The sequence below is a fragment of the Pongo abelii genome, chromosome 6, assembly GCF_028885655.2.
Source record: "Pongo abelii isolate AG06213 chromosome 6, NHGRI_mPonAbe1-v2.0_pri, whole genome shotgun sequence".
Taxonomy (NCBI): Eukaryota; Metazoa; Chordata; class Mammalia; order Primates; family Hominidae; genus Pongo; species Pongo abelii.
The window spans coordinates 43,055,077-43,067,916 of NC_071991.2; the positions used below are offsets into that span (position 1 = coordinate 43,055,077).

A 12,840-nucleotide genomic window follows, 5' to 3' on the forward strand; every position below is an offset into this window, starting at 1 on the left:
CCTTCAGACTCACAGCGACCACCGCTTTAGGAGCCCTGGACTCAGCAGGAAAGTAATGAGAGGTTGTGTCACTACCACGTGAGGCATGGAGCCAAAGGGAGCTTTCTCTTATTGAACGAAGTTTTTTGGTGATGTAGTTCTATGTATACTTGAGAAAGTGTTCCCACAAGCCTTAAATTAAGGCAAATAAAATGCAGAATCACCAGAAAATAAAGACCAACAGCATCAACCTAGGATACAAATGTCTTCAGTAGTCCATAGCTGAACATTGAAATAGTATGCTCAACCTGTTGAAATTGACCTTAATTTGATTCAAATTAAGAAGCTTCTCTTCCTCTCGTGCTGCAATAGGTTTCTAATGATTCCTAATTGTGTTAATCCAAGAAATTAAATGATTCTAAAACCATGAATTGGTAAGTAATTCAGGGAACTTCATCTTTATGTTAAAAACCGTATTAATAGAATTTTAGAGCTAGAAAGGCCCTTAGCAACTAGCGAATCCAGTCATTTATTTTCTGCAAGGCCCTGAAAGGCTAACTCATTTGTTGATGACCACACAGTCCTCTTCCTCAGTATAATTCTTTTCTCTGCAATTCTTATTCAGGAAGCAGTCTGATTAACCCTGAGCTAAAGTTTCATTTGCTTTTGGTTTTTTTGTTCTGGAATTGTGCGTGTCTGTGTGTGCCTTCCCTTTTTGAAGCCTGAGCCACGGTGCTAACCCATGGCCTAGTGCGTGAGAGCTGGAGAACATCTCTGCAGTTGTTTAGCCTCAATCGCCAGCCTTGGCAAGGAAAAATGACAGAGGTTCAGAAAGGTCAACAGTGGCTCACCCCATTTCATAACTAGCTGGTCCCAAACCTGGAATTAAACTCTGTTCTTCAGATGGCCGATGTACTGTGGTATATTTCCTGGGATGCCAGGCTCCATCCCGGTCTTGCCACTCCCGCTGGTTAGGAAGCATGCATACACAGTTAGCAAAAGCAAATTTACTTGAGAAGTATACTAACGGGAATTTTTATAATCTGTAATATGGTAAAGTTATTCTTGTGGTCTTTGGAATTTTTAAGATTGGGGTATTTTCTACATTTTCTTCTGTTGCCTTCAGAAATGATGAATACATTTCCATTTGATTTCTCTCTCTTTTTCCAAACCCCAGCATATAAATAACGACCATATTCATGGAGAGAAGAAGGAGTTTGTGTGCAGGTGGCTGGACTGCTCAAGAGAGCAGAAACCCTTCAAAGCCCAGTATATGTTGGTAGTGCATATGAGAAGACACACGGGCGAGAAGCCTCACAAATGCACTGTGAGTACAAAAGTGGGTGGCAGGCACACGTGGGTCCTTCCCCATACTCATAAGAGCTGTGCAAACTGATGACGCCAGCTCAGGGGAAGCGTGGTTGGGTGGCAAGAGAAGAGGACTAGAGTATTGTCTGGTGATAAATGCTTGGGTGTTTGAGTGACTGAGTTGGACAGCGCAGCTCTGCACAGTGGCAAGGGCGCAGCGGTGGCTGGCACTGGGAATGAATACAGGGCCACCCTGCTGGCTGCAGCCCAACAGCTTATGGTACCATGGGGCTCGGAAGGCAAAGGGAAGTGCCAGCTTCCAACTTACAGAGTTGAAGTTGACTTTTAAAACAGCTAATCCCTATACCAGGTTTTAAAGTTTTCCCTTCCTTTCCTAGTGAGTCCTCAGGCATAGGCGTATGGAATGGGATGGGGCTGCCACAAGGTTGTGCATTCTTCACTGAGGTGCCCACGAGGCGCACTGGGCACGCTGAGCCCCGGTACTTTACATCTTAAAGGCCCTTTACAAACATGATCAAATTCCACGTCTTTGTATGGACACAAAGCTATATTAATGAACTTTGTGCTGAATCTGAAATCAGTGGGAATTTGAGGAGATCAATGAGCAGATAATGAAACCCATTGTCCACATTGAGCGGTCTATTAAAAAAAAAAACTTCAGGACTTTTACTGGCACTGAAAACTCTTTATCTTGAACTGCACCAAGCTACATCTGAATCCCAATAAATGCAGAGTTTAGTGGACTTTTTGTTCCTGGGTTTTGAAAAGCTGCTGACCCTTGAAACGTCAGTTTTTCATCAACTTGGAGGGCGTGTTAGGCATAAGCTGCTGTTGCCATTGTGCAGAGTAATCCAGATTTACCTGTTGTCCTCAGTTTGAAGGTTGCACAAAGGCCTACTCGAGACTAGAAAACTTGAAAACACACTTGAGATCTCACACTGGAGAGAAACCATACGTCTGTGAGCATGAAGGTTGCAACAAGGCTTTCTCAAATGCCTCTGATCGCGCCAAACACCAAAACAGAACGCATTCCAATGAGGTAAGCATCCTCAGTGGGCACGGAGCTTGCATAAGGAAACAAAGAACTATCCCGGGGAAGGCACATGGGAAGGCGCAGTGTGTTGTGTTTTATTTTCCCCTTGGCCATTCCCAGCATGACTGGGCTCTGCCCCTGCAGGTGAAGGCTTGGGCTTCCTAGGTGGGACTGGAAACTGGATCTTATTTGGAGAATAATAAGAGATGAAGAGGAAACTTCTTAAAACCCCGGCAAACTTACTAGTTTCATGTTGTTTTGAACCGCCACCTACTGGTCAAACAGTGGGAGCATTTAACTTGGAATCTGAGCCAGTCACTCTGCCCAAAATAGCAGGAATCCATGCAAAGGATGACCCCATAAGCCCCAAGATATATTAAGAAGTAGCATGTTGACAGCTGACAGCTTCCTGCTAAGTCATCCACTTTTATTTGCTTCCTCCAGTGGTATCTTCAAATGGTATTATATCAAAAAAGATTTTTACAGAGCAACTAGCCTTGGCTAAATGCAATTTTCAGACATTCTAAATTCCAAAGGATCTTGGAAAATGGTCTCAGAAACCCAGAATACTTTCTAGGCAGTTACTTAGGAAAACATATTGAGTAAAGCTTCAGGGTGATTCCTGTTGTGTTACTGTTATTTTTAGGTAGTGATCCCCCCTAAATTGTAGAGAGGCATAAGAATGAAAATTATTACAAATTCATTGCTTACATTTTAGTGCGCATCTCCCTACAGACTTCCAATTTGGCCTTGGAGGTCTAGCTCAAATTCTGGCTTGTCTGTGAAACCTTCTCTTGAATGTATCGAGAGATTAACAAAAGGACTCCCCACATTTTGAGTGGAAATAGGATAGCTAACTAGAATTTGTTAACATGAGACATAGTTCAGCACCACAGCGTGTCATCAGTTTGCTTGAAATGTGTTAGAGAAGGAACATCGTGCACACATGAGACCTTGGAGTGGCTGTCATTTGATCTCACCAGTGCAGGTCAAACACATTCATGATCTTTCAGACAGAGAGCTGGGCAGAGAGAATCTTGATAGAAACAAAGTGAGCCATTCTGCTCAGTGGCCTTTTGGCTTTAAGGTGGCAAAGATGGTTCTCACCATGTTTTCTTCAGCTGAAACTGACAGAGCAAAAACATCTTTAAAGGGATTAACTGCACTCTGTAAAAAGCACACTCACTCACAAACTCACACATGTAAGTTCATATATATACCAACTTTTTGTGTGAAAAGGTCATGGAAACTGGAGTTATTTGGAATCTCATTTTCTAACTGTTTGAAGACATTTTAAAGATGCCACATCTCCATTTTTAATGTAAAAATGCTTTTACAGTATGCAGTAGCTGGAATATAATCTCTTATACTTGTTTTGTACAAAATTTTAGGGAGTCTAGAATAGATAGATACATAGAGATAGAAAGTAGATCAGTGGTTGCCAAAAGCAGAGGGGAGAGGGAATAGCAATGACTGCTAATGGATACAAGGTTTTTTTGTTGGGGTGGTGAAGATATTCTGTAATTAGGTAATGGTGATGATTACACGATGTCTAGAATGTACTAATGCCACTGAATTGTGCAATTTAAAGGGATTATTTCTATGGCATGTGAATTATATTTCAATTTAAAATTTTAAGGGGTTTTGACTTAACTTAGAATGTATTTCATATATTTCATAGATTTAAGTGTAATTTTGACTAGAAATTTAGGGGGCATTCATTCCTATAGATGTTAGGTCAATGTTGTCTCCTATTATCATGGAGAAATTTGGACAGAGGGTATGTTGGGATCAGAATGCACACATATAAAGACAATTACCAAGCTTTTTTGTCTTTTTATGGACCTAAAATATTTGTACATGTCTGTTTGCTTTAATTGTGGTGTAGCTGAACTTGTGTTCTTCTCCAAGGTAAAAAGTGCAATGTTATGTGAGAGTTGAGTGTTTGTTATAAGATTAAAAGATAAAGGATATCTTGGGCAGTAATGTCATTGACCACACTTGAGCAATTTACTTAAATTATTAACTTTTATCATAAATACGTAATTAAAATTCTACCCACAGACATATTTACAAACAAATTATATTTCTGTCTTCTATATGCAAGACTTTGGCCCTGTGTATGACTGATGGACATTTTCAGATGCATCAAAATTAAGTTTGTCCAGGAAATCCAGATTTGTGCAGTCTCACAATCCTAGATGAATCAAGTGATTTGCTTTCATTTATTTCCTCTCTTATTTGCAACTTCATTTATTCACTGAACAAATACTGATAGCTAATTATGTGCCAAGCCCTTTGCTGTTCTAAGTGTGGCCAAGAAAATAATGGACTGGAACAGGAAGGGAGTAATTTCTGGCACTTCTCTGTCCCTCTGGCTGTCCTGCTCATGTAGGGCTGCTAGACTGACCGTAGCTCTGACAGGACTTCTTACTTCAGATCAGACAGCTCATTTTTCCCCCAAAGATACCACTAAACAAGTTTCCTGAGCTCTGATTCGGTTGAACCTCCCTCTCTAGAAAGCTGCAATGGCTCCCTCTTTCCTGTAGGGAAACTTGAGACTCCCTAAGCTTGTGTAAGTGTCGGTTCTCACACGGCCCAAGCTCATCCCTCTAGTCCTGACCTCTCACTATCATGACCATGAATGAAACCTTCCAGAAGCTGGTGCTGTGCACTGCCATGCTTAGGTGCATGAAGTGGTTCTGCCACTGGACCTTTGCTGAGGACACTTCTTTTTGGCATCCCAAGTAAAATGACTCCTAATAAAAGCTCTGTATATTGAGTGCTTACTACGTTCCATGCATCCTGGTAAGCACTTCATGTACATGATCTAATTTAGCACTTACCGATAACCCCGTGAGCTGGGCATTAAGCCCGGATATAGAATCTTAATAACTGATGCCTCCCATGATTATCCCAGCTGAAAAATGATCCCTCCTCTGTCTATATCCTTACATAGCATTCACACTTTGTATTACAGATCATTGCATCTTCTTATTTTTCCTATCAGATTTTGTATTCCTTATAGTTAAATTTTGTTGTATGCAACTTGGTGCTTGCAGAATCTTGCACCTCAGTAAGTCTGAGAACATTTTTCTTCGTCTCTAATTATATTTTATTTCAGTCACTGATCACAACAAAATTTGTGGGCAAAAGCTGTGTGAAGGGTTAATATATTTTGTTTATGTTATGTTGTTGTGAGGTATACATTTCCTGAACCTGTATTCTTGTGAATTTGTGAATTTTTGTGGGTAGATAATGTGTATGTTCACACACAAGGGCACACGGGCACAGGTGCACCTGTATGGGCTGTTGTTTCTGGAAGTGCAGGAGCTGACACATTTGTATCTCATTACACATTGGCTGCGTCCTTGGTTCTAAGCTAACCCATAATGTACATCCATATATTTACAGGAAGAGTAGCTCTCCAAACATGCAGGCTTTGTGCTCCCTCTCTCCTTCTGGTCTCCATACCTCTGCCCCATATATCCCAGTCTGCCTGCTGATGGAACAACCTGTCACAGGAATGCTGTGAGCAAGCATAGGGCCCGTGTCAGAACACTGTAAGGTAATGGCACTAATTGTCAGAGCCAGTCTTTTGTCCCTAATGCATAGAATTTGATGTGCTCATCTTATTATATATATATATGCTGCAAATCACACAAGCTCCTGAATAGATGTAATTCATAGTTAATGGGAATCAATTCTGCCCAAAGGAACCTCAGGTTTGGAGGTGAAACCTCTCAGTTTCAGGATCTTTGCTTCACTGCATTAGGACATTTCAGCATTTTAGGTAGCACTCAGTCTGTTCTTGGGCTTTTAGTGAAAAAGCATCTTTTAGACATACATTCTACAAGACATGGCATCCTTTTAAATATAATAGGTACATTATAGTAATCCTGCTTTTCATGACGATTGCTTACGTAAAAGCTCATCCTCTGCTATACATAGATATAAATATATATTCATGAAAGCATTCTTGCGTATATTATATTTTAAGCCAAGTGAACAAACTCACAAATCCGATGTTGGTCATGAGCCAAAGTCCAGCAGTTCTGTGATTTCAGAAAATAATCCGCTTATATAAGCATCCACATAATTTTTTATGACTGTATCCTTAGACTTGATCACTGACCCACACAGAAAATGAGATTAGCATGAAATAATTTATAGACCTTAGTTATAAATTCACTCAGGAGAAGAAAACAGACCAGAAATCCTGGTCCCTAGAACATCCGTCAGCCCTCTGCAGTTTATGATGAGGATTCATGGACAGTCTGTAACAGGGCTTTCCAACTTCAAAGAGCAGAAAGGTTCTGGCTATTTTGAGCCCTGAACATCCCCACACTTGTAATGCTACCCAAAGGAGCACATTTTAGTGTCATCTAACATGGGAGATGCCATCGGCAATTTTTAAATTATGCCTGTGCATAAATAGCGCATTTTCAAAAGGATCAGAGTGATATTCGATCTCACAACCAGGACATCCATAAAAAACTTTGTCACACAATCTCTTCTGAAAGGTGTGCAGTCTTCTCCTGATTAGGTGATGGGTGTCTTTTAAGCCATCTTCATTGTCATCGTCATCATCATCATCATCATCAAATATCTACTGAGTGCCTATTATGGCACCGTGATACTTCTCACTCACAGTATAAATGCTTCCAAGAACATCAAGGCAATTTACACATTCTTAGTTCTCCCTGAGCCTCTCTCTCAAGCCATAATCTATTAAAGCTAAATTCTATGGACACGGAACAGTGTTCTAACGGCCTTATTAAACTATTAGTTCCTAGAGGTATCTGAACACCTCAAAGCCTTGTGAAAGTGTTTTGAAAGGATTAAAAATGTAATGAGCAACCATAAAGGACTTTTGGGCTGGGGCATAGTCTCTTTCATAACAATCTCTTACCTCATTCTTGTGGGATTTGGCAGAAACCATATGTGTGCAAAATCCCAGGCTGCACTAAGCGTTACACAGACCCAAGCTCCCTCCGGAAACACGTGAAGACAGTGCATGGCCCAGAGGCTCATGTCACCAAGAAGCAGCGAGGGGACATCCATCCTCGGCCCCCACCCCCGAGAGATTCCGGCAGCCATTCACAGTCCAGGTCGCCCGGCCAACCGACTCAGGGAGCCCTCGGTGAGCAGCAGGACCTCAGCAACACTACCTCAAAGCGGGAAGAATGCCTCCAGGTGAAAACCGTCAAGGCGGAGAAGCCAATGGTATGTCATTCACTCGCCTTCTGACTTCACAGCAGGCCCATTTAAAAGAGCCAGGTAGGGTGCATAGAGGGACAGGACTTCCTGGTCCTCACTGTGTCAGGCTGTCTCTGATCTGAGGAGGCGATGAGGGCAGTGACCCGTATTGCTTACTTGAAGTTGATCAGCTCAGAAAAAGAGTTTCCAGGTTTCCTAACTGATTTTTAAAATCCCTCCCAGAACCATACCACTGTGCCATGGAAGGAAGAGACACGACTGTCTGTCTCTCCAGCGTGTCTGTAATGTCGAAAATCATTCATTGACTCTTCCTGTAAACATGCTTTCTGTCTTCTTTGCCCTGGTGACCCCAAGGTAAATAGGCCATGGCCCATATTCTTTAGGAGTTTACAGTCCAGTGGGATAGATAGACTGAAAAACAAATACCGTGCAGTGTGATGGGGGCTTACACACAAGTCTGTGTAAACAGGATTCAAGAGAGGGACGGACTGCCAGTCAGTCAGGGCAGAGGAAGCCATAGGACAGGAGTTCAGTGCTCCAGAGGGAAGAGCTGAGGAGGATGAGGAGGACAGGGAGTACAGGGGTGGGAGGGGAACAGCATAGCAGGGTTGAGTTTTTTGGTTTGTTTTTTTGTTCTTGTTTTTTGAGGAAACCACTCCAGTACCAGTCTAGAGACTGGGTAAACTGAAGACCACTTCTACAGTTGGGCCTGAACCAGCAAGGCAGAGCACGAGAGAGGGATCTGGAAGATTCAGTAGGCAATCTTTGTGTTTGGAGACTAATAGGACATGTGGGCTCTGCTACTCTTTCAGCTTCTTTCAAACCTCAGTTCGTGACTTCGCTTCATGAATGTGATTTTATAAAACAGCTAAAAATTTCAAAGACAACAAGAAAAATTAAGAGTAGATAGTAGAGGAGATTCAGCCCATCTGGCCATGCATAGAATGGATTTAATTGTGCAAATATATTGGGTTCTGGGCTGTCACTCTGTAACCTGTGAAGGAAGTGTACCAGAGAGAAGTTTCACGCTCAGACTCCCGGATACACGGAAACCATCAAGCAAACAGATTTATACTTAAAGCCAGCATTTTCTTAAAATTAGAGCAGTCTATCGGATGGGCAGCCTATGAATTCATGAGTGATGTCGCAGTACGTGTGGGCAGGAAATAATGCACAATCTTACCATTGGGAGGGTGAGAAGCTATGTTTTAATGACTTACTGAGTTTGTCTTTGAATTCTTAAGAGTCTTAGAGAATGACATTAAGTCTAGCCAAAAATAACACAAATCGGCTATCCAGATTTATGATTTCTCAGTGGGTAGCTGTACTTTGCTTTTAAAAAGTATCTTAATAAGATGTTTATACATTATGATTGATCACTATATTTTAATCAGTTCATAAACTGTGTTTTATATACTTTTTTTGAAGGGGAGCACATGTCTATTCTTAAAATAAAGCCTACCTGTATAATAATTGTACAGAACATTCAATGGTTTATCCTCAAGTGTTTAACAAAACAAAGAAAGTTAATTTGCAGTCTTAGATTATGTCATGAAACCGATGATTTATGTTCTTGAGATATTCCAAGAACTCAAAATCTCTTCTACTTTTAGTGTACACTCCTAACTCAAGAAAATTGTCGTTTTCTCTTCAAACACCCATCGTTTAAAAAGAAAATTGGTAGAAATAAAAATTACAGCTATTTGGCTCAGCAACATTGAGATGTCCCAATGTGTGAAATATTTTATAAAGTAATTCAGTCATATTAGGTTGGTGCCAAAGTAATTGTGGGTCTTGTCATTACTTTTAATGGCAAAACCCACAATTACTTTGGCACCAACCTAGAACCATAGGACTAAAAGAAACCATGGAGATCAAGACTATGCCTGAATTTTGAGGAAGCTGAGGCTTAGTGAGGTTAATAAATTAATCACATTTCCACAGCAGATATTATGTGTGTATATGCTCACACACATTTAAAAGTAGTTATCTTCACAGACATTTACTAATAAACATGAAATTTACATTTCTAGTTTTCTTTAAAAACATGTCTTTGATTTGATCATCATGCTATAAATTAAATTCTTTCTTCTTTTTTCTTATTAATGCAACATCTCTTCTGTCTAATGCTCCTAAATGTCTTGTTCTCACTTCCTAAGGACAGTGGGTAATAAGGTGAGGGAATTTTGGCTTCTCTGTCCTTTTTGTTTTGTTTTCATTTTTTAACATTTACTTTTTTCTGTTAATTTTTCTTTAGTTTTTGTGGTTTTGTGATATCTTTGGTAGTGAACATTACTCAGATATGTTTCAAATATAGAAGCAATGTGTTTTGAACATTCAGCATGTGAAAAACGTGGAGTTAGTTGGTGAAATTCATTGTTCTATCTGTCTAGGTTTCCATAACAAATCACACTGGGGCCTACCAAGCAGATGTTCTGAAAGACTCATTATTGCACTGACTAATGCAAATTCATCCTTAGACCAGATGTGCACCACCTTCTTTGAGGAAGATCTGGCTTTATTTGTTGTTAGCAATGTAATCTCTATTTAAATGTGGACGCTCATTGAAGCAATTTCCTAATTGTGAGTGCATTTGTGCCTTATATGAAGTGTGTCTGCCTGTGTGTTTGCACAAATGCACAGGTTCATGTCTGCACACACTCTGATTTGACAGTCCAGGAGTAAAAGACATCCAAAACTCTGGAAACAAGTACCTCAGGAAGGAGCAGGTGGTCTGGCACTCCAGCACTCTGCTGAGGCCAAAAATTAAGCAAGGCTTCACAAACTCATGATCAAATTTGTATATCTTATTTGGCTCTGCTTGGTTGCCCGGGACAAAGTTAGTGTACCATGCAGCACTCACTTAGAAAGTGTTCATTTGCTTGGGTGTATGTACCATGATAGCAGAAGAAGTGAAAGGGTTTCACTGCGAAGAGCCCTTCCTGGTGGCACTGTGCATTCCACCTGAGACTACAGTACTCTGTAACTGAGTGAGTGTAGTTATCTCTCCCTAAAGCACTCTCCCTTTCGGCTGCTGTCCGTGTTTATAGTAACACTGGTGAAGGCGCTGCAGACACATGGAAGTAGCTGACCTAGGAGTCCAGGCTAGTTGCACCATTCACTTTGTGACTTTGGGCAATCACTAAACTTCTCTGAACATCACTTTTCTTATCTGTACAAAAAGGATTCGACTGTTTATCAACCAGGACACCGCTGGAACTTCAGATAGAACAATTCTGTGCTGTGTGACTGTCCTGTGCATCGTAGGCCATTTTATATAGTAAACCCCAGATATGGGGGCACCAGGCTTTCCACCCTGAATTTCCAGGAGCCCTGGGAACGAGAGGAGGCAGTACTTTCCCTGATTGAGGACCGGTGGACTAGATTAAGATTCCATTGTTTGCAGCATTGTCTTACAGAGTCTACTCGGTTGGGGTTAGAGAATCATTTCCTAATCCTCCTAGTGAACTATTAGGGAATACACTAAGGAGAACAGTGAAATCATTCTACAGACTCGTGATGGCTGTGATCTGCAGCCTTTCTTTCTTTCTGGGTATAGCACAAGCTAAGTGATTGAAGTTTTACCTCTCTCAACTGCTTTTACTGACACCTTGGTTGAGGTTCCATAAAAGCAAGAAAATGTGGAAGGAGGGAGGAGAGGTTACAAAGAGCTTGGCTAACCAGCCCTGAACAGCCTAGAGGGGCTCTTGTTGGAGGAGGTAATGTGTGCTGATGGCGCATATCTTACATTTATGTTTCAGCTGAGCGAAATGAACCTCAAGACTAAAACCACCTGGGATCATAATAATTGCTAACACCCTGTGGGCCAATTGCTATTATCCAGGTCTTTTTATACTTGTGTGCTCTCTGGGCTTCACACTTAATTCCTCACAACAATCCCTGAAATAAATGGTCCCTGTTTTATAGATAAGGAAACTGAGGTTTAGAGTGGCTAAGTAATGTGCCCAAAGAATAAAGTGGTGGAGATGGGATCGGAACCGAGGAAGTGTATTTGCAGAGTTGGCGATTGGGGCAGGATTCCATTGATACCATGCCAGTCACACTGCAGCTAGCATTCTCTGCTGTCCATTGCCTCCCATTGCCCATCAGCCTGGTGGTCCATCCATCGTTTTGGCCAAAAGTGGCCAGATCCATTCACCAGAACATAGTTTTTCTTCTCATTCAACCAACCGATGATCTTGAAGATCTTGATATGCATGAGCTCTCTAATTATTGGCTCCCTTTCCTTGACCCTCCCTGGTGACATTTCTTTCCTTTCCACTTGACCCCAACAGACATCTCAGCCAAGCCCTGGTGGTCAGTCTTCATGCAGCAGCCAACAGTCCCCCATCAGCAACTATTCCAACAGTGGGCTCGAGCTTCCTCTGACCGATGGAGGTAGTATAGGAGACCTCAGTGCCATCGATGAAACCCCAATCATGGACTCGACCATTTCCACTGCAACCACAGCCCTTGCTTTGCAAGCCAGGAGAAACCCAGCAGGGACCAAATGGATGGAGCATGTAAAACTAGAAAGGCTAAAACAAGTGAATGGAATGTTTCCGCGACTGAACCCCATTCTACCCGCTAAAGCCCCTGCGGTCTCTCCTCTCATAGGAAATGGTGAGTTCTACATCAGACCATGCATCTGCTCAGGGGTTTTTTTCCTGTTCTTTTAAATGCAGACCCTCAGTTTTATGTTTGCTAGTTTCTCCACCAGTCCTAAAATGACGCTGTAACCATCCGTCAATGTTGAGCCCATTCAAGTTGCCTTTTTGGATTGTCCATATTTTAAAAACAGCTAGGAACAGGATAATATTGAGAAAAAAATGTGACTGTGCGTGACTCATATTCTGATGGTGAAACCATAACTGTTAGATTAGGGGGAGGGAATGCCAGCAGTGGAGGCATCTGTGGTTGGAACTCCGTCTCTGGTTTCCAAAATTTAAAACCAGGAGGTTAGCAGCCACTTTTATTTATATTTACCCAGTTCAAGGAAAGTCAGAAATCCCTCCCCATTGTCAGTCCCTAGGTCAGTTTGCACTTCTGAGATTACACTTCTGAGAGCACCTAAGGGGTGAAGCGCTTCCCTGCACCAACACAGGTGTTACCTGTTGATAGGATGTGGCATGAACAGGATGCCCTGAGCGTGAATGTGAAACTCGTGGAATATCTTTGCCTGGGGACTTGCCTGGAACTCAAGCGTTGTGTACCATCACAAGAGTCTTTCTGTCCTTGCACAGCGCTTGGGGAGGGGCTTCCGTGAATCGAGGGAGTTG

General features: G+C 41.8%; 1 protein-coding gene across 6 annotated transcripts in view; it reads left to right on the forward strand.

Annotated features, from left to right (window-relative positions):
* GLI3 (GLI family zinc finger 3) overlaps positions 1 to 12,840 on the forward strand; it is a 275,490-nt gene that overhangs the window by 256,650 nt on the left and 6,000 nt on the right. For all 6 annotated transcript variants that reach the window (XM_054559276.2, XM_054559275.2, XM_009242840.4 and 3 more), the window contains 4 exons: positions 1,157 to 1,306; positions 2,183 to 2,347; positions 7,277 to 7,567; positions 11,857 to 12,184. In XM_054559276.2, coding sequence (XP_054415251.1) covers positions 1,157 to 1,306; positions 2,183 to 2,347; positions 7,277 to 7,567; positions 11,857 to 12,184 — 934 coding nt within the window. The remainder of the gene's footprint in view (positions 1 to 1,156; positions 1,307 to 2,182; positions 2,348 to 7,276; positions 7,568 to 11,856; positions 12,185 to 12,840) is intronic.